This window comes from Cottoperca gobio, chromosome 9, assembly GCF_900634415.1.
Source record: "Cottoperca gobio chromosome 9, fCotGob3.1, whole genome shotgun sequence".
NCBI classification, from domain to species: domain Eukaryota; kingdom Metazoa; phylum Chordata; class Actinopteri; order Perciformes; family Bovichtidae; genus Cottoperca; species Cottoperca gobio.
In genome coordinates, this window is record NC_041363.1 from 13,547,108 (window position 1) to 13,575,078 (window position 27,971).

The 27,971-nt window shown below is 39.7% G+C and overlaps 1 protein-coding gene across 2 annotated transcripts; it reads left to right on the top strand.

Moving 5' to 3' along the window:
* Nucleotides 1–4: 4 nt before the first annotated feature.
* Nucleotides 5–27,902, top strand: trim36 (tripartite motif containing 36). Of its 2 annotated transcripts, none has more exons than XM_029439567.1 (13): nucleotides 5–157; nucleotides 1,160–1,406; nucleotides 8,558–8,904; nucleotides 9,591–9,737; nucleotides 12,304–12,399; nucleotides 13,036–13,173; nucleotides 13,429–13,544; nucleotides 14,858–14,979; nucleotides 20,307–20,424; nucleotides 20,542–20,747; nucleotides 23,214–23,397; nucleotides 23,769–23,882; nucleotides 24,687–27,902. In XM_029439567.1, exons 1-13 carry the CDS (start codon nucleotides 122–124, stop codon nucleotides 25,054–25,056), a joined length of 2,241 nt encoding a protein of 746 aa, XP_029295427.1. In that variant the 5' UTR covers nucleotides 5–121; the 3' UTR covers nucleotides 25,057–27,902. The 2 variants fall into 2 exon arrangements, with proteins under 2 accessions (XP_029295427.1, XP_029295428.1); XM_029439568.1 differs by having other exon boundaries at nucleotides 1,160–1,394.
* Nucleotides 27,903–27,971: the final 69 nt, after the last annotated feature.

Sequence of the window (27,971 nt, forward strand, 5' to 3'; positions counted from 1 at the left end):
CACTCAGCAGTCGCTGTCTGCATCTTCGCCTCCCGTCCGAGAAGTTTGTTTTTAGCCGGAACAAAAACAAACGCCAGATAAAGTGTTGCTTTACTCCCAGGCTTATATTTTCTCCCTCGCCATGTCTGCAGAGATGCGGCGTAGCAGCACAGCTCTGGTAAGTTGGAGAAGAGAGGATTTCTGATTTTAAAAACCCCAAACGTTTTGCAGTCTCGTCATTGTCTAACAGCCTGTAGCTTCTCTGCTGTGCATATCAAGAGACCGGACTTTGTAAAAAGTTAACCGCTATTAGTGGAGCTGTAAACTGCCACCAGGGTGTTCATTCATTACTCACTCGTGCTATTGTTGAACATTTCTAATGAAACATTTCGCTTTGAGCAGGCTTGTGGACAGCCACTTTATTCTCTTTTTTTTCTTCAGTTTAAACTTCCTCTATCCTTCTGGGTATTGTCCTTTTAACACGTGCGGAGGCGTTTGTTGAAAGCACAAAAGACGGGGGGACTTTATTCGGATGTTTTTATCACACCACCTGCAGTAAATGAACTAATCACTCCGTAAATATGAGAGGGCAGTTTTAGCGCTGGAGCTCGTAGAAAACGTTTTCTAATCATCTTGTAAATGTTTAAACGTGAGCTTCTGGTGTTTTCTACTGTTTGTCTATATTTAGCTAGCTGGGCTTAATCCTGTCTTATGTAATGTATCAGAAACATTGTAAAGACACCGTGGCTGGCTGTCATTGTGACTGCATAAGGGCTTTTCAAAGTAAAGTTGAAGGTATATGCTCAGGTGGGATAAATAATGACATTGCCTTTCATACTTATCCGAATCTACAGGCACAAAGGGCCAATTTTCCCACCTCACTCACACAGCAAAACGCTGTTTTTACAGCTTTAAACACAGACAATGGGCCTATTTTAGCTGCATCTAAAATGCCCTAATAATAGGTTATTGTTCTAAGAATCAAAGACAGCTGTATCATTGCCTCCAAGTACGAAGTTGCCAAGCTTATTCCAGACTGATCTGTCATGCCTACTGTTCTTTTGTTTCTTCATCTCTTGTATGTTAAAGGACGGCAGCAGCTGTGCCATGCAAAATGTTTTAAAAGTACAATTTAACAAGTGTGTATGGCAGTTTTCAGTGACTCTGTCTGCATCACCAGGTCCCGATCAAGAACATCGAGAGGGAGCTGATCTGCCCGATTTGTAAGGAGCTCTTCACCCATCCGTTGATCCTGCCCTGCCAGCACAGCGTCTGCCACAAGTGTGTCAGAGAGCTGCTGATGCTGAACCATGAGGACTCTTTTGATGCCGGTTCTGAGTGCTCCCTGCCGGGCAGCCCCAGGGCCAGGGTGCCCTCCCCCTCCATGGAGAGGCTAGACAGGCTTGTGAGATCAGGTGGGTCTCGGGGTAAGGAGCAAGATGTATTTGTTTTCCTCTGTGGGTTGAATAAATTAGTTATTTACAGGAAGAATTGCATAAGGTACAGATTAGTGCTGGGAAGTGGATCTCTCGTTTATCCAAGGTAAAAGCAAGGTGAGGTGTTCGTAGGAACAGTGTTCTTGCTATATTGTTGGGCAGCCTGACTAGGAGTTATGTGTGCTGATGGAAGCTAATAATCAGGCGTCCGTTGCACAGGAAGTGCAAATATTGAATGTATCTTAGGCCATTTGTGATAGCGTCAAGGGAAGGCAATATGCGTTTTGTATCAGTCATGCCAACTTCCTGTTCCATTGTCTTCCTCCCAATTCCCCTAATTTTCAGCTTTTAATTTTGCTGTCATCTCAGTGGCTGCATTCAACAGGTTTCAATAGCTGGAGCCTGGGATTTACCTACTATAGAAAAAGACAAAAGGCTGAAAAGTATTTCTCAAAAAACAAATAGAAACTGAATTGGATTAGCTAACAAACAAAAGGGCCAATGCAAGACAAAAATGGGCCAAGCATTATTGTAAATCTGGGTTTTGGTGTTGCATAGACGCCACCCCTTCTCCCTAGCTTGTCCTAGATAAACAAGAACAAACATAACAAATGATTTAATAATTTTACTGCTCAGCCATAACATTGTCAGTCATCACTTCCTGTAATCCTGTCTGCTTTTACAGGCTTCAATAAAGAGACAGCAGGGGAACTTTGACAAGCTGTGGTGTTGGCTACCAATAGAAAAATAAGTGTTGACAAGCTCTCTCAAGCCCTAATTGTCTCTACTGTCTGCCTCTGATGGCCCAGGGGCATCAAACATCCCCTTCAATCATGCAAGGGCTCGTGTATTCATGTAAAAATGTTTTAGGAGCACAGAGCAGAATAGCTATCTGTTTCACTCCACCTTTAATCGGATATAAAGGCATACGTGTGTGTCTTGTGTACACATGAGTGAACAAAGAACATCTGTAAGCTCTTAAAAAAAAAAGAGGTATTTTAAACTTTTTAAAACCAAGTCGAGCTGGAGGGAGGGAAAGCTGTGGTTGAGGGTGTGTTTGCAGGTAGCGAAATTAACTTGTCACAACATTTTTTGAGTTCTCTGCCGAACACATGGCACTACTGCAGCCAAGCTTGAGCAGGTCAATGTCTAAGCCTTAAACGGCATGATGGGACACAAGGCTGCCTTTCTGCCTTCTGAGAGCGCTGGGCTTCACGCCATTTCAATAAAGATGTCTCATTTGTACTCTTGTCCACTCAGTTGACAACCAGAGTTGTGTCCGACTTCCATACTACAAACTAATTCTAAACAGGTTTTAGTATGTAGTGTTCATATGGGAAAATAGACTAAATTGAGTATAGTCTAGTCAGTCAGTATCTGTACTAGAAACTTTAGATATTTCAGTGTACTATTGACCCGCAATGCACAAATGTAGATGCTACTTGATGATAGTGAGACGGCTACAAGAACATCTAGAAAAACAATAACCTTTAGAAAAAAACATATTGCTCTTTATGTGAGCACTGATGGACATTACAGCCAATTAAACTTCCTTTTATGTTGTCATACAATATGATCAACATTACCATTGTGTACTAACTGTATAGTGTGTGTGAGTATTATGGAACAGGGGCACAACTCGGTGGATATGAACAGCCGCTATATCGGTGGCATTAAACATTTTACTTGTGCTTTTTAAAAATGTGGTTGTTTTTTAGGATTTTAAATGCAGGTTTAGTTTTTGATGCTGTAAACAGTTGTGCATATTCAGTAGCTGAGCTCCAAATCTGCACTACACATTTACATTACAGTTCATTTAGCTGACGCTTTTATACAAAGCGACTTACTATAAGTGCAAACAATCATGAGGATACAACTCCGAACAGCAAGAACATTAGCTTCAAATAAGCCAAACCAATGTAAGTGCAACATACAAAGAACTGTTTTTTTTCCCTTATTTGCCAAGGTGCAGTCAAAACAGGTGAGTTTTGAGTTTGCGACAGCAGGTGTGAGGTTTTGAGTTTGTGGTGCGTTCATAATGGGGAATTATAAAAAAGTACACTCAAAATGGTCAGGAAAAGGGAGCAGCTGCTGAAAAACTTTAACTGATTGGATGGTGGTGAAACAGCTCGAGGAACATCTTCCCAGAAAGCAAAAATCTTTAAAGTTTTTAGTTGGCAGTAGTATTCAAGCTGCAGTTTGATGTCTGATGGTGAATATATTGTATAATTTCTTATTGGTATACATCTATTTCTTGTATACTATCAGAACAAACTATACTACGAAGACTAGTTTATCGGTCATACACTGTACAGTTGATGTGTGGTATGGATTTGGGACAAAGTGATTTCCTTGAGTCAGAATTGTCTCATCAATGGTCCACGCTATATGAAATTTGGTGTAACCTGGTATCCATTTATCTAAGACGCCACGTAGCCTCAGAGCAACACTGAGGACCAAAGCTAAAAAGAGCCCCAGAGTTCAGTGAGGTAAACTACTTTTTGGGCGCTATTCAGCCAAGCCACTGAGAATGGGCTCTTGAACACATCCTCCCTCATTCAGACTCCCCCCTTCAACCTGAATGAGTTCATTCTTCACTGGCAGGACTGCATCTGTTGATGCAGGAAATAATCCAATCCTGTTTGAGTAAACAAATCTCACGCCTTGCTAAAATAGCCAGTTTGTGCACAAGGACACTGTCATTTATATACTCTTATAATGACTTATTGTGAATTGATGCAGTGTTAAGTCATTTAAAACTTAGTTTCATTTTGAGATACTGCTAAATTAAGTTTTGTCAAAAGGAACTTTTCATGAGTTTTGCGCAAGTGGAATTCCCCTGGGGATTATTCTTGTTCCCGCGTTAAATACATCTAATCAGCAGATTACAAAACACAGATTCTCTGTGTGTTTAAGAATATTTAGGAAACCTCAAAGGTGCATATTGAGCACAAACTCCCGGAAAGAACAAGTAATTCTGCCGGCCGCCTCAACACTGAGAGATCAGATCATTTGTAGTCATGGAGACGCAACCTGCCTGTAAGGAATGAATGAGGGATTAGATGAAGGGAAGAAAGAAAAGACTTAAGGCTATATTTATCAGAGTGCAGCTTGGACAAGCCTTGCTGCATGGTGAGAGGGAAGGCGGTTACTAAAACTTCATCAGCATGGTTTCACTTCATCTTATTTGTGTGTTGCCGGGGCTCAAAACAGAGCCCGATGCATTCATGTTCAACAGCTAACTCTTGACAAGTGCACTGTAAAGTTGGTGTAAATGCTCTTTAAAGGCATCGTTTAACATGTAGGGAAATATGCTTGTTTGTTTCTTAATGTATATGAAGCTACAGCCAGGAGACTGGTAGCTTAACTTGGCATACAGACTGGAAGTGTCTTCCCCCTTAGTTACTGTTTCTATGCCTCAAGCTTTCTGTTCTCGTGTGGCACATAATGCAGTTGACGATGATAATGGTGGCAGGTTTACCAGCTGAAGTTTGTTGTAATTTTTGAAACTATGGGTTCTTAATTTTAGCCAGAGGTAGACAAAAGCAGGCTTCTCATTTCTAACTTCTAAACATTGATATTTGTCGGCTGAAATGACAACTTTTCTTTTCCAATTTTCTCAGCTATAGTAAAAGAGATAATTAAGCTAACAGTAGCTCTGGCAGTTGGGTACAAAACGCTATTGAACATAACGTGACTAAAGCTGCATGTCCAATGGGAGTAGTTTAGGGAACATTCAATTAAAACTTTGTATCTACTTTGTTGTATATGCACATCAACTGTAACAGGCTGCTAGTTTTGTAGTAGTGCTGGTAGGAGGTGGTTTTTCTGTTTTGGCCTTTCTAGTCTTAATGCTAATTGAGCTAAGCTAACCGTTTCCTGGACTTGGTTTCATATTAAGCAAATGAGCATATTTCCCAAAATGCCAAACTACAGTATTTCTTTAATGCAAATTGTTTGACAAGTAGACTTGTATTGCGATATTTTATTCTTTCCAAAAATGGTTGTCTAGCCCTGAAAAGTTGCTAAATTCTGTTTTTAAGTTGCATGGATTTGTGCTCAAATCAAGAGTTGGTTGTACTTTTAACAAGTGTTCACATGTTGTGTATATTTTAAACTCTGTTTTGTATCTCACTCTGAACTGCATTACCAGACTTTTCCTTCAGTTTACTTTTTAAGTTGGCTTTGTCATGATGTTTAAAAGAAACCTGAACTTTCTCACGTCACTTCACATTATGTATTGTTTTATTTTTTTCTTGTTGGTCTCACCTCACTTCTCTGTTCATTGCTTGCAGCCTCAGTGCGAAGGTCGTATGGAAGTCGAGGTAGACGCGGGCTCCGTGTTTTGAGTAGCTGTAGTAGTGAGTACAGTGTTACTAGAACCCCTGTGAAACCCTAGTTTGGTTCCAGCTTTTCTCTACTTCAGTCCTGTCCACACGACCATACAAACTCACACCATTGGTTAGATACTCTTCAGGAGAACTACGGCATTTAATGTTGTAAAGTATGTTATTAATTTTTTTATTATTCTAATAGTAATTCAAATGCATATATTTATATACCCTTCAAAATGTCCACTGAGCTTAAAAGTGATTAGATAAAGAAAATAAAAAGATTTAAATCCAGATTAAAAAGGTATTCAAAGAGGCAAATCGTGGGAGTGCGTTATTGAGCTGGAGAATGGTCACTGTTTCTGAGTTAAATGCACATACTGAAGGAAAACCTACAATGTGTTTGGGCTTGCTAAGATCTTAACTGTCTTTTACTGACTATCTGTGTGCCTCTAGGGTATCGTTTATGCTTAATTTGACATTCATTAGTGCTTGAGAAACAGTTTATAAGAATGCAGGCCTGTTTCAGCCTACCTCTAATCATTTTGGGCATGATGAATTGAGAAGTGTCAGATTGCCAGCCAAGTAAAACAAGACTGAATAATACTACTTTTGTTGCTCTGATTAGGCCAACTCGTGAAGTTCTTTGACATGCTCGGTGGACGTTTTGAAGAAAGAAATGTAACATTCTTCTGTATTTAAAGCACAGAAGAAATGTTTCTCAAGAAATGGCCTGTCTATACTAATCCCCTCAAAGAATCTACAATAGCAGGAGCTACCTCGAAGTAAAATGGAATAGCACCAAACAATGAAGATGTTGTGTGATCGATAATATAATGTACAACAAAAAGAAAAGTGGGGGGGGGGGATTAATGGATAGAAAAGAACATTTACCAAGCCTAAATAAACAGGACTCCACAGCATTTAATTTTTATTGCAAATATAAATCTGTAAACTATTTAGTTTTCAAATGTGCAGACATGATTGCATCTGCAATATAACGTTCTGAAACACAAATAATCAGTTAAAGCTTCAAACTGTGAAGATTTGTGCAGGGCGGGGAAAAACCAAGCCCCTTTTTGCTCTGCAATGACTCGTCAGTTTCTGCCTTCGACTCTGCGTCCCTCTGCGCACACACACACTCACTCACACGCACACACTGCTGCAGGCATCTCCTGTCTACTTCTTCACCTGCTATCTTTGCAACATAGCCTTAGTTCAATGTGCAGAGTCCCAACATGACATGCGTACAAGCACTCATCGTCATCATTCATCGGTTTAAATATGAAGAATTTCTACCAGACGTCTCCTCATCCAATGACTTCACTTGTCTTAACAAGACCATGTCACCTTCACCACCATCATCAGACTAAGTTTTCAACGACATACTAATTTCACCTTTGTCATGAATGCAGGTAGGAAGGGTAATCGACGTGTGGCAAACTAAGCTCAGTAGTTCAGTTTGTTGTTGGATCAGACAGATTTGACTTCTAGGTAGTAAACCGTCACTCTGTCTTCTGCTCACTCGGTCACACGGCATGCACATGGCATCACATATCTCATAGTTTATGTTTGCTGTTCTGTCACTGCTTTTCCCTCAGCTTCACCTTTTTTTTAGCAAGTGTTTTTGAAGTAGTTTTCCTGTATTTCGCTTACCTGAGGAGTGTTTGATTTAATTTTCAGGTCCTCGGAAACGAAGTGGAAATACTGGCTTGCAAACTGAGATAAATCCAGCACTCCTTGCTTCCCCTGTTACCCAAAAACGTGATGCAATATTTTTGTCATTTATTTTGCCTTGTAGTGACTTCAGTTTGCTGGCTTTCAGTGCGTGCTAACAGTGTTTTACGTTCCCCAATGCTTGCGTCTGTGATGTGGCCTTGTGTAACGACTCCTTTTTATTTTCACCTCATGTTGCTGCTTTGTTACGATGCTGCTGCTGCATCAGTAACAAGCACAATGTTGTGAGAAACTCTTGAAAGCAGTTGTGCTTTAAGAGTTTTGTTATGTAAATAAGTGTTGATGCATTGAACTGGACATGTGATATTAAAGTTCAATTCAGGACATTTTTATTTTAAGTAATTCAGTTACAAAGCTTGATTTTATTTTTATTTTTTTTAATGCTTTTTCCATATTTTTATTATTATTATTTGGGAAACATTTTAAGAAAGTATAATTTCCTTTGTCCAGATCATTGTGAGCACTTGCATACTCTTCACTCCCATTGTAAATGTTAAATGACTTGCCGTGTAAAATTGAGTTCTCATACAGACAGTGCATTCTCTATTTGCTCCAAGGATGCCACCCTCCCTATGACTATCCTGTAAGTCTTCAATCTGCCCCAGTACTCTTGGAAAGTCACCCTTCCTGGACCTATTTCCCAATAATGACAACTACTCAGTACATTGCCTGTACTGATGTCTTGCTCCATACAGCCATGTCATTGCGGAGTAGTGGTCATTGTGGAAATAAAGCACAAAGGGAGACATACTGAGACCCTATTTGTGAATACTTATGTGTTATCAAAGGCATTTCTTTCCTTAAGATCATACTTGGCAAATCATGCAGATGATGTAATGCTGCTTTTGTGAATCTCGGCCCAGAATGTGTTTAACACAAATGGGGGTTCACATTTTTTCAAAGCCCCTATTTGACGCCTGGAAACTATGCTTTCACTGTAATTTGAAGTCAAAGGACATTGTTGTTCACATGCCAAAATAGGGCCTCAGACAAGATGTGAAACTGGGTGACACAAAGCTATGAATCTATATTACGCATGATCTTTCTCACTTGTCCTTCTGCACTCTCCTCCAGGCTCCATCTCGTCCCCGGGGTGGCGCAGAGGGTCTGTGACTCCCCGGGTCACCACCATCCCATGCCCGGGCTGCCAGCATGACATCGACCTTGGTGAGCGCGGCATCAGCATGTTGTTCCGTAACTTCACCCTGGAGAACATCGTCGAGCGCTACCGCCAGGCCGCCCGTGCAGCCATCGCGATCGTGTGTAACATCTGTAAGCCTCCACTGCAGCAGGAGGCTACAAAGAGCTGTATGGACTGCAAGGCTAGCTACTGCAACGAGTGCTTCAAGCTGCACCACCCCTGGGGCACACCCAAAGCTCAGCACGAGTATGTTGGGCCCACCACAAATTTTAGGCCCAAGGCAAGTACTGTCCGTCACTGCCCTGTGAAGGCCTTATTTTCTCTTATCTGGTATTTTACTAAAGGCTTGAAGACTCCATAACATGATTTTCAATCAGTTGTTGGACTATGAACATCTCTCATGAGATAAATTGTCACAAGTCAAATCCTTTGCAAGTATAGATTTGTCTTTGCTCAGTTTTGAAATGGTTTAACATTGTTGAAGAATTCAGCTGGAAATATTTCACTGATCATTAAGTGATGTTCAGGAATGTCTGTAATTGCAGTTGGCCCTCTGATGTCCAGCTAAATGGCTTAAATCATACAATAGAAGTAATCTTATCCTGCTTAATTGATTGGAAATCCAAAAGATTGATTAATTTTAGAATAATTTCAATATTTAAGCCTTGTTGGAAACTCAAGTGTTTTTGTCAATGTATACATTTGCGTTGCTGTTTCCAATCCTTTTGTTGATCAAATGGCTAAATGCTGTCTTGGATACATAATGAGGATCTTGGCAGTGAAAAAGTGCTGATTTTAATTTCCTTTTAAAGACGCTTCAGGAAATGGCTCACAGAGAGCTGTCTAGATGCTTTTTTTTAAGTTGAGGTCATCTTCCTGTTTCACTTCAGTTTTTGATCACTGTACATTTAAACTGCAGTTTGTGTTTTGTCTGATTTTAACTCATTCTTCTGTTAAATATCTCAGGTGCTCATGTGTCCAGAACACGAGATGGAGAAGGTTAACATGTACTGTGAGGTCTGCAGACGACCTGTGTGTCACCTCTGCAAGCTGGGAGGATCCCACGCCAACCACAAAGTCACCTCCATGGGCAGTGCCTACAAGATCCTCAAGGTACCACTTTCTCTCTTTGAGAAAAGAGAGGTTGGATACTTGTGGGTGTTGGTGTCAATTGTATACACTGCTTTTAGTTTTTTTGCAATCTGTCATGACTAATGAGTCATTTGTAGTAGGGCTGCAACTATCGATTGGTTTCATTATCAATTAAAAAAAATAAATTCAATTTGAAAAAGTCAGAAAATGGTAAAGCATGTCCATCAAAGTCCAAGATCTTTAAATGTCATGTCAGACCATAACTCGTATGAGATGGCTATTTAGTTTAATATTATATAAATCAGAAAATCTGCATATATCATCATGTATAGTGTATATATCAGGGGTATTCAACAAAAATTCAAAGAGGTCCAGATAGAGAAAGTGTCCTCAAGCAAAGGTCCGGAGCATCATAATGTCTAAAGTGCGTTATGAATTAGTGTGAGATATATTGAAGTAGCTGTATCAACGTCTGCATGCCATCAACAACTGACTGTCAAATCTAATAAAGTACAATTCAAAAACATTTTGACAATATTTATTGTCACTTAACATTGAGATAGATATATAATAGATGTGTATAATGTTCTTCTCGGGCTGCATTTAAAAATAAAGTGCTTCATTTTTGTTTTCCCTCAAGTAAAGTTTCAGCTCCTGCACTCATGACAGCCCCTCCATCACTAAATGTTTTTTTGTGTTGACCCAAAATCCAAGCACCTCTGAGGGAACATGAGCAGGTTGTTAGTTGGTGAATGAGTCAGGATCCTGCTGGATTGATAATATTGGCTCTGAGAATTTCTGTGACCTCAATTCAGACTTGAGTGTATGTTTGGTCAAAAACTGGCATTTCACATCGCCTCTGTTCTTAGAGAGCGCCATGTGTAGTTATTTTTCTCTCGCTGTCTGCGGCTCACTTGTCTCGCCGTCTTCTCTCCCTGTATCGCTAACTCGTCTAAACGTTTTCCGTCTGTCACGCGCCTCTCATCTGTCTGTATTCAGAGTCGTAATGTTTGCCGCCTGGAATGCACAGATTTGATTGGCTGAGTAGCAGCACGTGGGATGGCTTAACTCTCATGTAATTGGTCTGAGTTTCCTGAACCGCTAAACCAGCGCCGTAAAAACGAAAAAAGCTGCCCAGGTTAAAATAGAAACGCCCCGTCAAAATTGAAAATCCCTCAATAACATATTTATTATAGGTCTGGGTCCGGACTCGGTCCGCCTGTTAGTGACCCCTGGTACATATAGTACAGTATCTGCCATTTTTACATAGGTACCATGTACTCTACTTTTTATTATAATAGTTGGAGTGTAACACAATACTGTCTTATGATAACAAGGATTAAACTGAGCTTGAACACAATGCCATTGTAAACAAAGGCTTAAAATGGAGTCGTGGCAAAGAAAAGCAGCCTTGGAAATTAGAATTATTGATGTTTGTTTACATTGAAATGGCCAAAAACAAACTTTGTGATTTTAAGTATGTTGTTGTTTTATATTGTACAATTTACAAGGCTTTAAAAATGTGATCTTTATATCTTTAGTTGGCATAAGGCTAGGTTGTGGTGGTCCCTGAATCACTCATCTCCTGCTGTAATATTAATGCTGACCTGTGCTGGCATGCATCAGCCTTTGGATATCAATCGCTCTGCTTTTGGAAACTGAAACCCAGACTGGCTCACCGGGTTAAAACTAATTGGTCCCGAGTGTGGGCGTCAGATTTTCTGCTACTCGGTAGACTTCATTTCAATCAGTTTGAGTGTTTTGGTTTAGCGTATGTGAAGACAAAAGTGTCAGGACATTGTTTGGTTTTTTAGGACTTTCTGGTTGCTATGACGGCACAATGCAACACAAAATGACATCCAAGCCTTTTAACAGAATAGGTTTTGAGTGAAACCGATCTAATGGTAATTTAATCTTGTTGGCATGAACACAGTTTAGTGGATTTGATGCAAGGTGGTTCAGCGGATTTGATGCAAGGTGGTTCAGCAAGTTGAGGCCGAATCTGTGTGGAATCCAATCTGCTTGTCTGTGTTGACACAAACACTGTTGCTTAATATTTAATGAGACTATTTGTTTCCCATGATTTTGTGTGCATTGTCCCTACAAGTTGTAAGAAGATGTATTGAGTGTCCTGAACACTCCCGGAATCCTTCGTCAGCCAGGAAGTAGTTTGGGTTTCAATAGCTTTGTACAATAATGCCCAGTCATGATTGTGATAGTGAATGTTGTTTGACACACTGCACCCACTGAAACAGGTTCTCACGCTCTCGCTTAGAGGGTCATACAGGACGCCCTGCACAACAGCTGCAGTGAATATGATATAAGATGAGAGGAAAATGCTGTGACCCGCGTCAGAGCTTGGGAATGTAAATCCTACTCTATTCCTTTTTTTAAAACGGCACTTATTTCGATTAACGTGTGTGTGTGCAGTGTTGAGGGTAGATATTCCCTCAGTAACAGTTGTAAGTTATATCTTATTTGTCATCGTAGTGCTGCGTCAGTGTGCATGTGCTTCAGAGTTTCAAGAGTCCTTTTGTAAAATGTTGTAAAACTAACCGTCTATGCTGCCGATCTTTTCTCTCATCAGGAGAAGCTGGCCAAGAGTATCCATTACCTCATCAGCAAAGAGGACCAGGTCAGGACTCAGATTACTGATCTGGATCTGCTCATCAATCAGACCGAGGTGAGGGAGCTGACTCATGCTGCTGCAGATCCTTTTTTCACTCTACTCCCAAAATCACTCGTATCCCCACTTTGAATATAGTTGTTGCTAATTCTTGAAAGCCGGGTGAACATGCATGTGTTGTCTTGACTTACAGAATACAATCATTTAGTACAGCTTTCACAAAACCAGTTAAGTAAGCAACAATTGCACATTTTCTGTGTACAAATAGGGAAGGTCACTAAACAAACGATATGCAAACCGCACAAACAAGGAAATGCAGGATTTGCCTACTGCATGTCGGGCTTACAGCCTCTGAGGTTGTTCTTCTTTTACTTTGATGCTGGTCCTGAAAGGGTAGTGTTCAAATGCGCCTAATGTGTTTGTAAGAGATGTGTGTGTGACTGCTATGGTTGGTAAACTCTCTGTTTAATACAATAAAACAACAGCCATGATGTCGCTTTAATCAAAGTTGAATACACTTAAGCTGTACTGTCACTCTAACCTCAATACTCTTGTTTTCACATGGTTATCGTCTGACTCGATACTCTGACCCGTCTGAAGAAATGCTTATGTATGCATTTTGGAGGGGATCTATGAGTAAAACATTAAATTTGCTTTCTTCAAATTGATAACAAAATGATGTTCTTCTTAAAGGAAAATGGCCAGCTAGCCGAGCGTCACGCCAATGAGCACTTTGAGCGTCTGTTTGAGACTCTGCAGGAGAGGAAGTCAGAGATGCTGAGATCCATCGAGCAATCTCGAAGCCGACGCCTGGGGCAACTCAAGGTTCAGGTATGAAATACCTGGACTGTTTAATTTCTATTGAGTGCACTCTACATGCATGCTCTTTTTATTATTATATTCCTGTAGAAAATAAATCATGCTTGTATAAAGAGTACGTACTTAATCATTTCCTTTTGATGCCACATTTAAGGGTGCAAACAAGCCTTATTTTATGGAATTCCTTCTCTGAGGATGCCATTGATGTATTTTCATGAATTACAAAATGATAAAATACCCTGATTTTTAAGAAATTATATTTCCCAGGTGGAGGAGTACCAGGGCATGCTGGAGAACAGTGGTCTCGTGGGCTACGCTCAGGAGGTCCTGAAAGAGACAGATCAGTCCTGCTTTGTACAAACTGCAAAGCAGCTGCACATCAGGTACAGCTGACAATCATTTCCCCCAACATTTCAACTCAAGTGAAGACTTTTATTATTTTCAGTGGCCTTACGCACGCACAATTATATTTTATCTACCCTTATATATCACCTTTGATCAATCAACAATGCCTACAGGTTTGTAGGCATCTCTGGCTCAACTTGCTTAAATCATGTGATGGAGATTACAGATTTTTCAAAACTAAACAAAAAGGCTTATTAATGAGAGAATCACAGAATAATTGCTGGCAGACTTATAACCTACCAATATGTATTTAAATAAATGATACTACTTCTATAAAACAACACTTCGCAAAGTGCTTGTAAATTGTGATTGGAATCTACAGTTGAAAGAAGTCTGCAATTAACATTACCTATGAAAGTGTATTGGGACGGCTGTGGCTCAGAAGGTAGAGTGGTCGCAAAGATTGGAAAAGCGCTATATAAATGCAGTCCATTTACAAAATATTAAACTGACGGTGCACTTAAGCATCTCTCTAGTGCCTTGAAAGTTTTCCTCTTTCAACCTAATAACAGGAAGCTGAGCAGAGCCCAACGGGAAGGATTACTCGCACCACTAAATCCTGCCTGTAAACTGTAGTAACTGTCAACTTTTAATAATTAAGAAGCTTGGTAATGATTACCAGATGTAAATACAGTGCACATTACAGAAACCAAACATTGTTTAACAAGCTCCACAGTTGCCGACAGAAGTGTGTTATGACTCATTATGTGTTGCACACACACAGTTTACCATTAGCCTTCCAGAGTCCCAGTGGATTTCACAAGTAGGATTTGGTCTGTTTATTTTTAGTGTTGAGAGCATCAATCTGATTATGTGTTTGGGTGACTGGAGTGTGTCAAACACACAAAGCCACGTGCACAGAGGTTACCAAACTCGTGAGCAGTTGAGTAAAGACGTATGCTGCAGTGTCCAGTCAGCGCTGTGTCTTCTGCTCTAAGCTGACTAATTGATCTCCATTAGCAGCTTTGGATAATCGGGAAACCATTTCACTCAAGAGCATGATACTGTGGCATGTACTCTTTTTCTCTTCTCAACAAGGACTTGATTTTTAATCTTCTGTTTGACTTATGAAAGTCAATCTAAAAATGCATGCATACAAATACCTAAATGACACCAGAGTACACTATTAATTAAAAAAATATGATTGAACACATGATCTGCAGTGAAAAGTGGTCCTATTTTGTGTCTTTGAAACTGTTTTTAGCAAATTTACACAAGTAAATTATTGCTAATCAAGATGAGCCTCCATCAATATTTTTTAAATGTTAATGTCTGTCTTGTATGTTTTTAGGATCCAGAAGGCCACAGAGTCTCTGAGGACTTTCCACCCAGCGTCTGATCCCTGCTTTGATGAGTTTGTGCTGGACACATCCAGAGAAGAAACTCTGCTCAAAGAGATGTGCTTTGGTGGAGGTACAACCAACATTTACTGTGACACTGACTGTATAATGCAAAAAAAGTTAATTACATTTTAGAATGTATTTCTTAAATATTTTACTTTAAACTCCCCCTCCCATTTAAACCATGAAATTATGAAATATTTTCATGCCGTTGTGTGACCCCGGTTTTAAGGGGTTCTCTGTTCTCTGTTCTCATACAGTACTTTGTTCCACTGTCGCGTTCCCACACAACATTTCTCACACTTGTTGTTAAAAGGTCAAGCTGAAATGAGAGCTTGACCACAAGTGGCTGGAAAGAGTGACCATTAGTTGATGCCAATGGTCACTTTGCTGCTTCTATTCAGCTCTGAGAATGAAGACTTTGTTCATGTCTCCATCTTGACCATGGCAAAAATTGCTTCATAGGGCAGAGCTTTGCCACTTTAAACGGTTGACTTAACAAAGTAAGCCTGTCCCTTTCTTTTAAAAACAAGACCTATGGTCAGAATAAGCTGTTTGTCATCACCTGTCCGTCACATGCATGGCTCTGTGAACTGTGCTCTGTTAAGAGGTCAGAGGTCATCTGTTGGATAAATGGGTACAACCCTGTTTTTTCTGGTCTGCTGATTTACAAAGGCTTGTTCTATAAAAGACTGCTCGGGTTGAAGTTTCCCAGGCATGAAAGCATACATACTTCTTTATTGAACTAGCATAACTCCTTTTATTAAAAGTTATAAAGATTATATCTGCTGAATCTCATAGAGCTATACACGACTGAACAACTTTGATCTTTGCTCTTGGTAGTCATCTAACAACAAATGATCGATAAAAAGGATTCAAAGTCTGCAGATAATTGAGCAGTGTGCAAAAACAAATCTAAATAAGGAAGTGTAAAGAATCACGAGGGTCACTAAAATATCAGTCTGTCCGTGCCTTACAAGGAGAGAATCTTTTACAACTCGTATCATAAAGCATCTGATGTGCGTGTTTGACATTTGGTCACAGTTTGGAAATCATTGTCAGATTAAGCTGTTAACATGGCTAAAATCACATTTATATGCTAAACTGGAGAATTATACCTATTAAACTCCCATTATGCACACTCAAAGTGAACATTATTGCATTGACATAAGCATAGGATGGTGTTTTATATTGGATCCACCTTTTGTCTCAATCCTATAATTAGGCGGTAATGTGGTGCGATCTGACATTTTGCTGCCTCTGGCTGAGGCTTGTTTCAAAATGCCTTTTCAGTGTGGTTCCAGTCTAACACACGTGTGTGTGTGTGTGTGTGTGTGTGTGGATATCATTGTTTCAGATAGTAACGGTTAGTTGTGACCGTTCATTCAGTCATAGTTGGCCAGAGACGGTTGACTGGTGTTTGGGGCATCCTGTAAAAAGAGCCGTATGTTAAGGTTGTTGGTCTCCATAAAAAGTAAATGGTTTAGATTTGAATGGCAGCTGTGCTTCCAGACTTAAGTGTTCAAATTATATATGAATGAATTATTGAGGGATTAAACATATCGGACATCGTAGACAAAGCTGTGGTCTCTTTGGCGTGGAGCCATTATCCCTCAAGTGGATGCAGCGAAACAACTGACAGTTGTCTCAATGACTGCCTTGTGAGTTGGTGGCTGTGGGCTTTTGTTGCCACACTGCAGCGCAGCCCTGTTGTGTTGTTTCTGTCTACACTCGTGGACAAATGGATAATTTTCTGTACAACTCATTAAAAGAAAACTGTTGGATAATCGGAAAACAAAGTACTGTGAAGTTGATGGGTTGATAAAGGAAATGCTTTAAAAACTAGTTTTCAAGAACATGGGATACTTAGAAATTGATCAAATATGTTTATGATGCAATCCCACACATTCTACATGTTGGAACGTTTGTCTTTGAACTTCCAATTCAGTTGTTGGAGCAGCATCTTTTCATAGGACTCACCAAAACAAGTAGGATACAAAAAGGTGGAGAAATAAGCAGCAACCAATTGAATCACCACAACTTTCACTGTGCAAAGGCAGCCATTTTGAAAGCGGTGGAAGTATTTAAGTGCAAACCAAACACTCATGATGTAAAGTGTCAAAGTGAAATGAAATCTACATGTCTCAATCCCCTAAAGATTTTATAGTCCCACTGTCTATTCTGCCATTGTCTATTAGCTAAACAAAACCCTGACCTAAGCACTACCTTGAGGAAAAACAATATATTCGATCCTCATCTCCAGGTTTTTAGCCTAAACTGTTTGAAAAGGACTGGAATATTCATTGTTTTGCCTCTTTAGACTCTCAGATTTTCCCTCTACTGGAGGAAATGGGTTTTTCAAATAAAAATGTACCCTAAATAAATCGCTGCTGCATCCTTCTGGGAAAGTGCTGCATGTAGCATATATTGATTTGTATTCTTAATCGGAGTGGCCTGTGGGAGTTACTGATGCGCTTAGTCTGTGCTCAGAGAGCAGAAGGAAGCTGTAGGGGCATTTATACACTGCAGTAATTGAATTGCAGTCTTGGCAGATGATTCAGCAGTGAAGGACCTCTATAGTATCTCTGGATGGTGCCTCTAAACTGTTATACATTTATTATACAGGAGACTGAAAACACATTTGTTTAGTATTTATATAAAAAAGAATGGTTTCTAATCGTTGTCTTAATATCCTATTGTCAAATATGTAATGATTGGGAGTCATCATGTTGGTGTATAATGCTGTATGTAACACTGATTCTTGAGAATTTGGATGAAACGGGTTTTAAATTTGAAAAAAAAGCCTGACTGTGTTGACAAACACACTTTTTGACATGTCTTGCATGAGTTGTATACAGCAGCCATCTTGTTTTCTCTCTATTGCTAGCTGCCTCTAGCCTTTACTTAAAATGCATACATTTGTCATAATATACAATAATTATTTCTGTACAAAAGAGACAGTGTTGACACATCATGGTTGTGGCAGTAGCAACATCAATAAATATGTAAAGATTATTGAAAAAAATAGCAAACTTACAGGAGGCTGAATGCTCTTGTAGCATTTAGCAGATGTGGACAGCGAGTCCTACAGTACAGTTGATCATGTGGTCGCCTGATTTTATTGCTTTTCTTTGTTTATAAATATCTGACTGTTGACAAAAACCTTGACACATTTTGAGCAACCATAAAGTGAATATATTTGAACATTGCTTTTAGTTTTAAAGAAATATTGGACTCTACTCTTTCATTTAGTGTGTGTGTATATATAATATACATTTTAAATAAATTGTTCACAATTTATTGAAATGACAATCTCTTGTCTGGGGACAACTGATTTTCTGGGTATTGGGCGATCATATAATTTATCAAATTAAAGACAAACCTTTGACATTTGTGCAATAGACCCTCAGATGATCAACCCTGATTATTTTAAATGAGAAAATGTTATTGCTTTTCAACAGAATTAGCATTTTCCTTAGTGGGACATGTATTTATCCAAATTCTCAAGAATCGGTGTGTAAGATTTTGCTCACTGCTTTTAGCTTGTCCATATTTTCTGGTCCTATCTCTTCCTTGTTAACCAGCTGTGGCTCTACTGCAGAGTTTGACCTCCTGCTCAGCTTCTTGAGAGGCTGTGAAAGACTGTTAAGTGTAGATGTCCATTTTTGGACCATTTTTAAATTTCCTCAAAATGTCAGGAAGAGAGAACAGTGATTAACTTTGACTTGATGTGCAAATACAGATAAACATCCTCTTAATATGACGTTGAAAGTCCGGTGCTCATTTGTAGAGGAAGCAGTGGAATGAAAATGGACCCGAGGAAGCGTTTCCCTGCAGTGTAACTTGGCCCTGCCGTCTGTCTGGCTGTGTTGGATGGCTGCCTGCCCTGATTTGTTTTTTGCCAGTTGGTCCATCTGGTAGAAATGGGTGAAAAGAGAACCTTGTTTGTCATTGTTAAAGGATGGTTAGTATCTCTATAAAGAGTGCCTGTTAAGGGATTTTTAAGAGGATGTAATTGTTACATGGGTTAAGAAGGAAATAATTAAGTGTCTCGGAAATGTTTATTTGTAAGGGACAGTAGTACCAATGGTCAACAAATTAGAAAAAAAGAGACCAAGACTATTGTTCATCCATTCTCCCTGTCAAAAGTAGAAGTTTAGGCATGGCAATACAAACAAGAAGTCATCCTTTTAAAAATGTTTATCTAATGATGTACTCTCTATAATGTATCTGCACAAACTGTAAAGTTTAATGACAGTGTAGTTGTACATGAAGATACATTGGGCTGTAAGAGAAGGAGAGTTGTGCCTGGGACAAAGACTTTGGAGTCTGAGGATAAGCAAAGTGACTTTGAAGGCTCAGAGCTTTGCGTCAGCGGCGACTCCGTTAGCGAGGGGATTCTTGTCTTTAGGGTTGAAAGTGGTTTAGAAAAGGAAGGGATTGGCAATGTTGAAAATGGGAAGGGTAGAGAACTAAGAGATGAGAAGTCTCACAGGGAGAAAGTATGAAGTGTGTAGAAAAATGTCTTGCTCTTTAGAGAAAAGACATTGACCTACATGGTTTACAGTAATGTGATTCTGTTTCTGGAGAAATGAGCTTTGGGCCGAGAGAACAGTACATGAGAAGGTGAGCAGAGTGGATTATGTTGACATAGATGAGAGGATGGATGAGAAGTGAGCGTTTGGTATGTAGATGAATGTTAAGTCGGTGCTAGAGAGGTTGATGCTTCACAGGAAATCTTCACAACCAAGAGGAGAAAAAAGACTGTAAATGTGACAAGACTGGCCGTGGTATAGAGATGGAAGAAGAGAAATTTAAAGTGGTAGAGGAAGCCAGAGGTGCTGTTGTTGGGGTGCTTTACAAAGTGCATTTACTGGCAGTCTATTTGAAAAGCTCTTAACAGGCTCCATTATGCAAGACATTCTTGTCCATTGTCCTAAGTGGATAGTCCTGATCCTAACAAATCTAATCTTTGCCGCACTTTCACTGCGGCATTTGCTTAAACCCAAGTTATTGAGCTGAAGCAATATACTAAGCATGATTAAGATGATATTCTTTCTGGAATATCCTTTTTAAGTAGTAGTTTTATGTGTTTATGCATAAGATCTATTGCATCTAGCTAATCACAGAAAATAGTTTGTCAGCATTGACCTGTCATGTGCATTATGTTTTAAAACTTGGACCAAAAAAAGCATTTTCTTGCTCAATAATGGTTTGAAATGTGATTGTGTTGGCTGCATATCGCACACATGTCAAACATAATATTTTAGACTCCTGAAAAACACAAGGTCTACTTCTTTACTCCCTACTACTAACATGTTTAAAGGCTGTTGACTGTCTTGCCATCTCTGTTTTACATTTAACTAACTTCTTTTCATGTGCTTTCTTACGCCTCTCCAGTTCCAGACCCTCCTCTGATTGACTTGTCCAATAGCAGAGTCTACAACGAGGCCTCAATCTGCTGGAGGCTGTCTGATGACCACCTACCTACAGATCACCATGTGCTTGAATACCGCAGGTGTGCAAATATACAAAGAAATAACAGCAAGAGAAGACTGTAGGACTGTAGATCGACAGGCGAGCTATAGGTATGTGAAACATGTGAAGGTACTTGACTAATCTTCTTTTTCTCCAGACTGGGGGGCCCAAGCCAATCCCCGTCCCAGGAGGACGGTGAGGACAGTGGAGTCTGGAGGGCTACAGACAGGGTGTATGGACCAAACACTGTGGTGTCTGACCTGGACCCTGACAGTCTGTACTCCTTCAGAGTCCGAAGCTGCAGGAACTCCATGTTCAGCCCTCACAGCCCTGAGGTCACTTTCCACACACCACCCGCACCTGGTAAGCTTGAGAGGCCCGGTGACGTTTTCCAGAAAATCTGTTGCACATGTCTGTTTCCTTCCCCCCCCCCCCCCCAATGATGGGGGTGTGTTCTTGGTCTGTCCTTTAAGTCTTGAGTTGGACGAAAAGGCAAATGTTAGGAAGGGAGGTGTCGAGGCAACATGAAGAAGTTGTTTGAGTTCCCGAAAACTAAGTTTTAATGTTTAAAAAGACATGGCATAAACTTTGACTGCATTTTATTTGTTCTTAAAATGCAATCTGTTGTTGGTGCTAAATGCATTAATTGATTGACAAACAGCCCCTGTTGTTGTACCTCTTTTGGTCAAGGAAACAGCTTAGCTATTCCCTTTCCCTCTCGGAGCATGTCTGAGTGTTTTGCATTTGGATTTTAGGAAGTTTATCAGATGACAGATGCTTCACTGTTTTTTACATTTTGAATTATCCTGCCCCATGAATGATGGAGGTAATGAATGCAATGGTGTTTTAGTTTATCACCATGGTAATGGCTTTTGTGTTTTCAGATGGCTGAAGCCAATATAGTTTTTGTCTCCGTGTGTGGGAGCAGCACAACAGCTTGGGGGGGGGGGGGGGGGGAAAACTTCTGTTTCTTGCATTTTTAAGCTTTAAGAATTTTTAAGACGCAAGTTGCAATTCATTAAAATCATCCTCAACCATCTGCTGAACTTGACTTCACGCGGTATCCTCCCAATAAGGCACTGTGTCACTTTGATTTATATTCTGCTCGGCAATCATTCAATTCTCATCACTGCTTGCACTGATTATTCACACTGCAAGTGTAAAGGTATTGGATTTGCTGAGTTGTTCTCTGTGGTATTGTCACTTTTTTTGACACACTTCAGACGACACATTTCCCCCTCCCATGGCAGGAGCCTGCATACATGACACGTCACTCCCTGATCTGGCTGTGCTTAGATTTGTGTCCTGCACAAGCCTCGTCATCTGTGTTGTCATTGGAGCTTCCACATTCCTGTGCTCTCTGGTTCGTGTAAGACTGAGTGGATGGATTCACTGTGCGTCAGTAATGAGGTGAAATTTCAGGCCAGAGTGAAAGGAAGAGGACAAAACGTGCGTTGGCTCACACACACCACTCATGACAAAGCATTAGTGGACACAGTTAGACGACAAATGTTTTTCAGCAATACTCCTGCTTAAAATATAGGGACATTGCAACATGTAAGCACTTAAATCTTTGCTGGTCAGCGTTTATCAGTCTTGATATTGGGTCATTTGGTGTATAGGATATTATTACATTACATTATATTACAGTCACTGAAAAGCCCAGCATGTTAACATCTAATATGCACACAAAGCACATTGCTGCTGAGCCCAGATTCCAAGGTCAAGTTGTAGTTGAGAAGCAGTTTTCTCTCCCATGTGGTGCCAAGTCATCAAGTCACTGTTTAAAAAAAAAAAAAAAATACTATAAATATCTAGGCCTACTTCTTAACTGAATTTCAAATTAAAATATCGTTGCTTTGGGACCAATTTCATGCTGCATCAATTACATTTGCCCCCATTATTTCTTTTCTTTATTAAATTTCCGGTAGCATCAATTCACAGTGCAGAGCAGATGTCACATGTTCTTTTGCAACATGGATGTCACTCTCACTTTTTCATATAAAAAATGAAACTCAAAGATTTAAGATTTTCTTTAAGTGCACATGTTTTGGTGAACAAAATCAATTGAGTCCAAATTGAATCATATAATTCAAGGTTATATGCACCACATTGCTTATTTTTCTGACATGACACTTAATTTGGTATTGGATTTTAAGCTTCATCTCTAGCCTGACATGATAACTTTCAGTATCAGTGCATCCCTACTACATAACTTTACATAAAGCTGCAGCATTATTGTCTGTTTACCCTTTAGGCAGAGTTACACTTATCATTACTATGGCCTAGTTGTTGGAAGGACTTCCCCAGACGCATGCAAATTAAATGGTCTTCCCCAGTAAACCTCGTTTTATATGGGATGGTTGAGTGAACGGGCATAATCACGTCAGACCTACAGTATGTATCCTGGATTACTGTAATCGTGGCCTTTGGCCCTTAAACTATTTATAGGATGCATTTACATGTACCCAGGATGATGCATGTAAAGGACAGCTGCACATGAGGATTGAGCTTCATGGCTGTTGTTCTTCACGGTGTGATGACTATGGCAAGTAGGTCTTTGTGTAGCTCTTTAAGATTGTGCTATAGCGCCCTCATGTGTTGGCTCTTGTCACACACCCAGTTCCCTAACGGGGAATAAAACATAGCCTTTTGCTCAAGTTTTATGCACTCTGAAACTCTTCAGAACTTAATTTAAAAAAAGATTCTTCAACCCTTTCGGTTTTATTATGCATCTTGCTATCCTCTTCTCCACCACCTTCCTCTTCATTTGATTTGTCCACCTTTCTGTCTAATCTGACTCATTCGCCCCTATCTCTTCATATACAGCTTATGGTTTCCTGTTCAGCGACAAGTGTGGATTCAGTATGGAGCGGCTCATTCTCAACAAGCGACGGGACACTGTGGAGAGCGTAGCAAGCATGGCCTTCCTCCTGGCTGCAGAGCGTGTACAGACGGGCAGCTACATCGGAATAGACTACATAATTGGGGACATGGGCATCTCTCAGGGAAGGTATGCTACAAACTGGACTTTTTACAAAGAAGTTGTTTCCTTAATTTGCTACATAACTAATTACTATTGTGAAGTGAGGCTCAATGTAAGATTTGTCTAAATGGGTATCAGCTGCACAAACATTAGCCACTTGGTTACATTTAGGCAAAAAAACAGTCCGTTTAGCACACAATGTGGAAGCCCTCTGGTGTCTTGCTCATTAGTCTACCAATATATCAAGCTGTCTGGATATAAAATATTCAAGAAAGGAAGCAGAGATGGAACTTTATTTTTGAGCACAAGGTGGTGGGAATATTAAACTGTCATTTCAATGATTTATTTGAATTGCCTGTCCTGCAGTAATGAATATAATTGCTCCCCTTTTTTTGCAGACACTATTGGGCCTTTAAGGTGGAGCCGTACTCCTACATGGTTAAATTTGGAGTGGCCTCTGACTCAAAGCTGCTTGAATGGTTTCACAATCCAAGAGATACCAGCAGTCCAAGGTAAGTGCAAGCAGATGTCCATGTACACAACACATGGCTGTCATCTTAAATGTGTCTAGAATCAATAGTGGTGTAACTAAAACTAAATTGTAGAAATTCTGTATCTTTACCTTTGCATACCTGACTGCAGCATACACAGACACAAACAATCTCAACACAGTGATGGGTGTGTTTGAGTCATACCTAATCCTGTGACGTAAGAGAACCAGTAAACTCGTAAAGAGCTTACTCTCAGACAAAGCCTGCCTTTCTCACTGGATTGGCTCCTGTAAAAGCATGTAAAGGAACACATTTATTTAAGTAAATACATTTTAATTCCATGGTAATTACATAATGCCTGCAAGGTGATAAACACCGGGCAGCATTAACTAGTCAGTTTATGCAAACTATGCAGTTTCCCTCTATATAATAAGACAATGCCTGGGAAAATGATTTCTTTAAGAAATATTTAAGGTTAATTAACAGCAGTCTGTTGTCTTTTATGTTTAAAAAGCTAACATAAAATGTTAACGTGACTCCAAATTCGGTAATCGACAGAAAATTAATCTTGACCATTTCAAGAATGAACTGGTCCCCTTTTTTAAATGAGAACATTGATGTTTTAGTTTGTCTTCTTTGCTTGTAAATGTAATGTATTTTAAGAACCAAGTGATTAATTGAGGAAAAAAAAAAAAAAAGTATATGCATTGGTAATCATTAGTTGTAGCTTTAATTATTCATTTTGTCCAAAACTTATTCTTCACACATTGGACTGGATCATCACTCTTATTATTGTCCATATGATTATGACCTTCTTCCTTTCAGGTATGACCATGATAGTGGGCATGACAGCGGCAGTGAAGACGCATGCTATGAGCTCTCCCAGCCCTTCACCCTCCTCACCCTGGGTATGGGCAAACTCTTCATCCCCAAGACGTCTTCATCCTCTTCTGTCTCCACAGCAAGCGCAACGTCCGGTGACCCTGGCAACCGTGTGCTTCCCATGCCACAGCGCTTGGGTGTATGCCTAGATTACGACGCGTGCCGGGTGTATTTTTACGATGCCGACACCATGAGGTGCCTTTATGAGAGGCAGGTAGATTGTTCGGGAACAATGTATCCAGCTTTTGGGCTCATGGGAAGCGGCAAGGTTCAACTGGAGGAGTTTGTCACTGCTAAGAGACTGACTTTCTGAGGAGGGACAGAGCATGTTCATGCCGTGGGACCTGCATCTGTTTAATCTTTAACATGTTCTGGGAAGAGCAGGTTTTATTGACAGGGTGGTGGAGTACAATCCAAATAGATTTTCTGTAGGTCAGATTTGAGCCTTTGGTCCAACATGGTCCAGAGACTGGCCTATTCAGAGTTGGCATGTATAATGTACGCTCCATACACAGAGTATGACGTAAATATTAATGTCCACATACAAAGGTCTTCAGAGGTTGGTATATGGTATGTGAAAGGTCTTATTTAATGACCAAAGTCTCTGTATTTGACCTGGTTTTAATTGCTAGCTATGATCAGCTGGTAATGTAGTAGAATTGGCTGCAAAGTTAGTCTACGGCTACTTTCAATCTTGTTTTAACATGAAACGCCGGCGAGCTTAAACTTACACTTCCTCTTTTGCCAGGTATGTTTATAGAATATTTTGTGTATTCATTATTGGGTGCTCTTTTGGCTCTTTTCTGTAACTATTTGTCTATACGTAGCAACATGGGTTTAGATGTAATCTTGGTGGACCTGAGAGCCTTGTAGCTACTATAAAGCTAGCGCCTTCGTGCCTTTTCTTTCTCTTTTTTTTTCTTCTTATAAGGAAATGGATCTTTTGGTTTGCTATAGCGAGCAGGTGTTGGTGTCATTGCAAAAGCATTATGGAAATACTTGTCAGCATAAATACTATATTCAAGTTTTTACTTTAGGTAGTTCAATCACACACACTGGTGTCAAAGTTATAACTGTTCATAGTATTCATTATACTTATCTATTCACTCTTGACATTATCACAAAACACTACTTTTCCTCCTCGTCACAGTTAAGTTCAGCTGTTTTTGCACAAAATTATGAATGAAGCCTCGCACATGATACTTAACAATCATCACGTTTTGAGCACTACCTTGTTAGTTTGTTCACTTTAAATGTTGTAGAAATAATCGGCACATTGTTGTCTCACAGTGATTGTCACACTCACAAAATCACGTTCACCTTTCTACTAACATAAATGTTAATCCTGGAGTAGTCGCTTGCATATTAACGTCTCTCACTGTTTGCACGGCACTAAATGTGACTCTTGCACCATAACACCAGCCAGGTACCAGAACACTGTGTACAGTTGCAAAGTCACTAATAGCCAAAACATGTTGGTTCTGGTGCTGACGCAAGTGCAACACACCACTCTGTGGCCTAGCAGCCTTTTAACAGTTTAAAAACAAGTTATTCAGGTTCTTACAAAAAGTGCTATCACAAAACACTGTTCAGTACCTTTTTTACGATCAAAACCACCGTGTACTTGCAGACGCATGAAGTGTAGCATATTAGCATGTCACCTGTGAGCTTGGCTATCAGACGGATCACCTAAGTGGTTGATTGGCTTTGATTTAAATCAGCTCAGATATTCAAGTCTAAGAGAGCACACCAGACGGACTGTTTGCTGGGCAACTACACTTGGTTTATTGTATAAGTATATATGACTGCACATGGGTCAGTTTGTACGTTCATGTATATTTTGATTTCTGGAGGGTTAGGGTTATCGGTGTGTGTCTGTTTTCTCAGGTTTCTGGCCCTGATTGGGGCCCAATGCTACCTACCTCTATCTGTCAGGCCTGGAAAACCTTAACTACTGTACCTATCCTCACAGAAACAAGTTTGGTTTCATTTGCAGCTTTGTCCGTTCAATATCTCCGCCTTTTCTCTTTAATGTCAGATAATGAGCTGATCTTTCAAAAATGTTTGCGTTTATTTCCATGTACATAATGATCCAGAGTATTATTTTCAGTGAAATAAAACCTCTTAAATATTTGTTATTAGTTGTTTGCTTGTGGACGTCAAAGATGTTTATCACTATTGGTGGAAGTTACTGTCAAGGGAGTGTTTTTCAAATGGTACTAAAATAACAACCTTTTCTTCCTCCTGTTTGTGGTGTTGGTTTGATTAGGCAGTTTTAATGCTTTGGTTATATAGTGTGGAAAACATTTGTTTTTAGGCTAAACATTTAATAAATTCATACTCTTACATGTAGCTGGACAGAAACGTTCTCCAGTCTAAAATTCTGTGACTGCATATTTTATCTCTGGTGTTTCCGTCAATTATTTTCACTACAACTTTCTGAAGTCAGTCTTGAACCTTGACCGCTGTATTTCAAAATTGACTGTTTCAACATCTCAAAACATGTCTATGCATTTATGAATTTGCAGGTTCATGGTTTCATTTCCATCACAGAATGTATTCACTATTTATTACAGAACAAACTGAATGTTCGTTTTTGTATTTCTTCGGTTCACTCGGTCACAGCACAGTTGCATGTAGCTATATAAATCTGATAAAAGGCTTGTAATCTCACCATCTGATTTTTAAATTAAAATGCAGTCTAGCCTGCTTTTCAGTCATGAATTTAGAACCAAATATTTAGCGGGCTGGCTATCAGTCTAATTCCAAGCTAGCACTTTAAAATTGTGAAGCATGTCAGCAGCTGTTTGGCTCTGCAGGTGTGTAAAATGTGTGTGTGTGTGTGTGTAATATTATTGAACGGGCTGTAGAAGTGTTTTTCCAGACGTTAGCATATCAAGACAATTTGCACTGCAATTAGTTCAGTTTGCTTTGTAAATGTGTTTTTTATGTTTCTCAGTAACACTCTAAATTTCCTGGACTCTAAATTAGTGACTGTGCATTTGTCCCAATGTATTTTCTCCACAGGATTTGGATGTGGTGTGTAAGTGGTGGGTTTCTGTATGTAAAGATGTGGAAATATTGTTCTTTGCTCTGAATCCTGGAAATGCTTTTGAATTTGCTGTGGGGATTTCATCAAATAAAACTAGTGTTTTTAAATCGCTTGTCTCTTAATTTTCACAAATGTATGCATTGTACAGTTACTCTTTGATTTAACAGATGTGGAAT

What these genes read in the sequence shown, in the direction of transcription:
- trim36 (XM_029439567.1), top strand. Translation starts at nt 122, where the DNA reads ATGTCTGCAGAGATGCGGCGTAGCAGCACAGCTCTG. An exon ending in GCAAAGCAGCTGCACATCAG is followed by an intron (nt 13,545 to 14,857) that starts GTACAGCTGACA and finishes GTATGTTTTTAG; the next exon opens with GATCCAGAAGGCCACAGAGT. An exon ending in AGAGATACCAGCAGTCCAAG is followed by an intron (nt 23,883 to 24,686) that starts GTAAGTGCAAGC and finishes TCTTCCTTTCAG; the next exon opens with GTATGACCATGATAGTGGGC.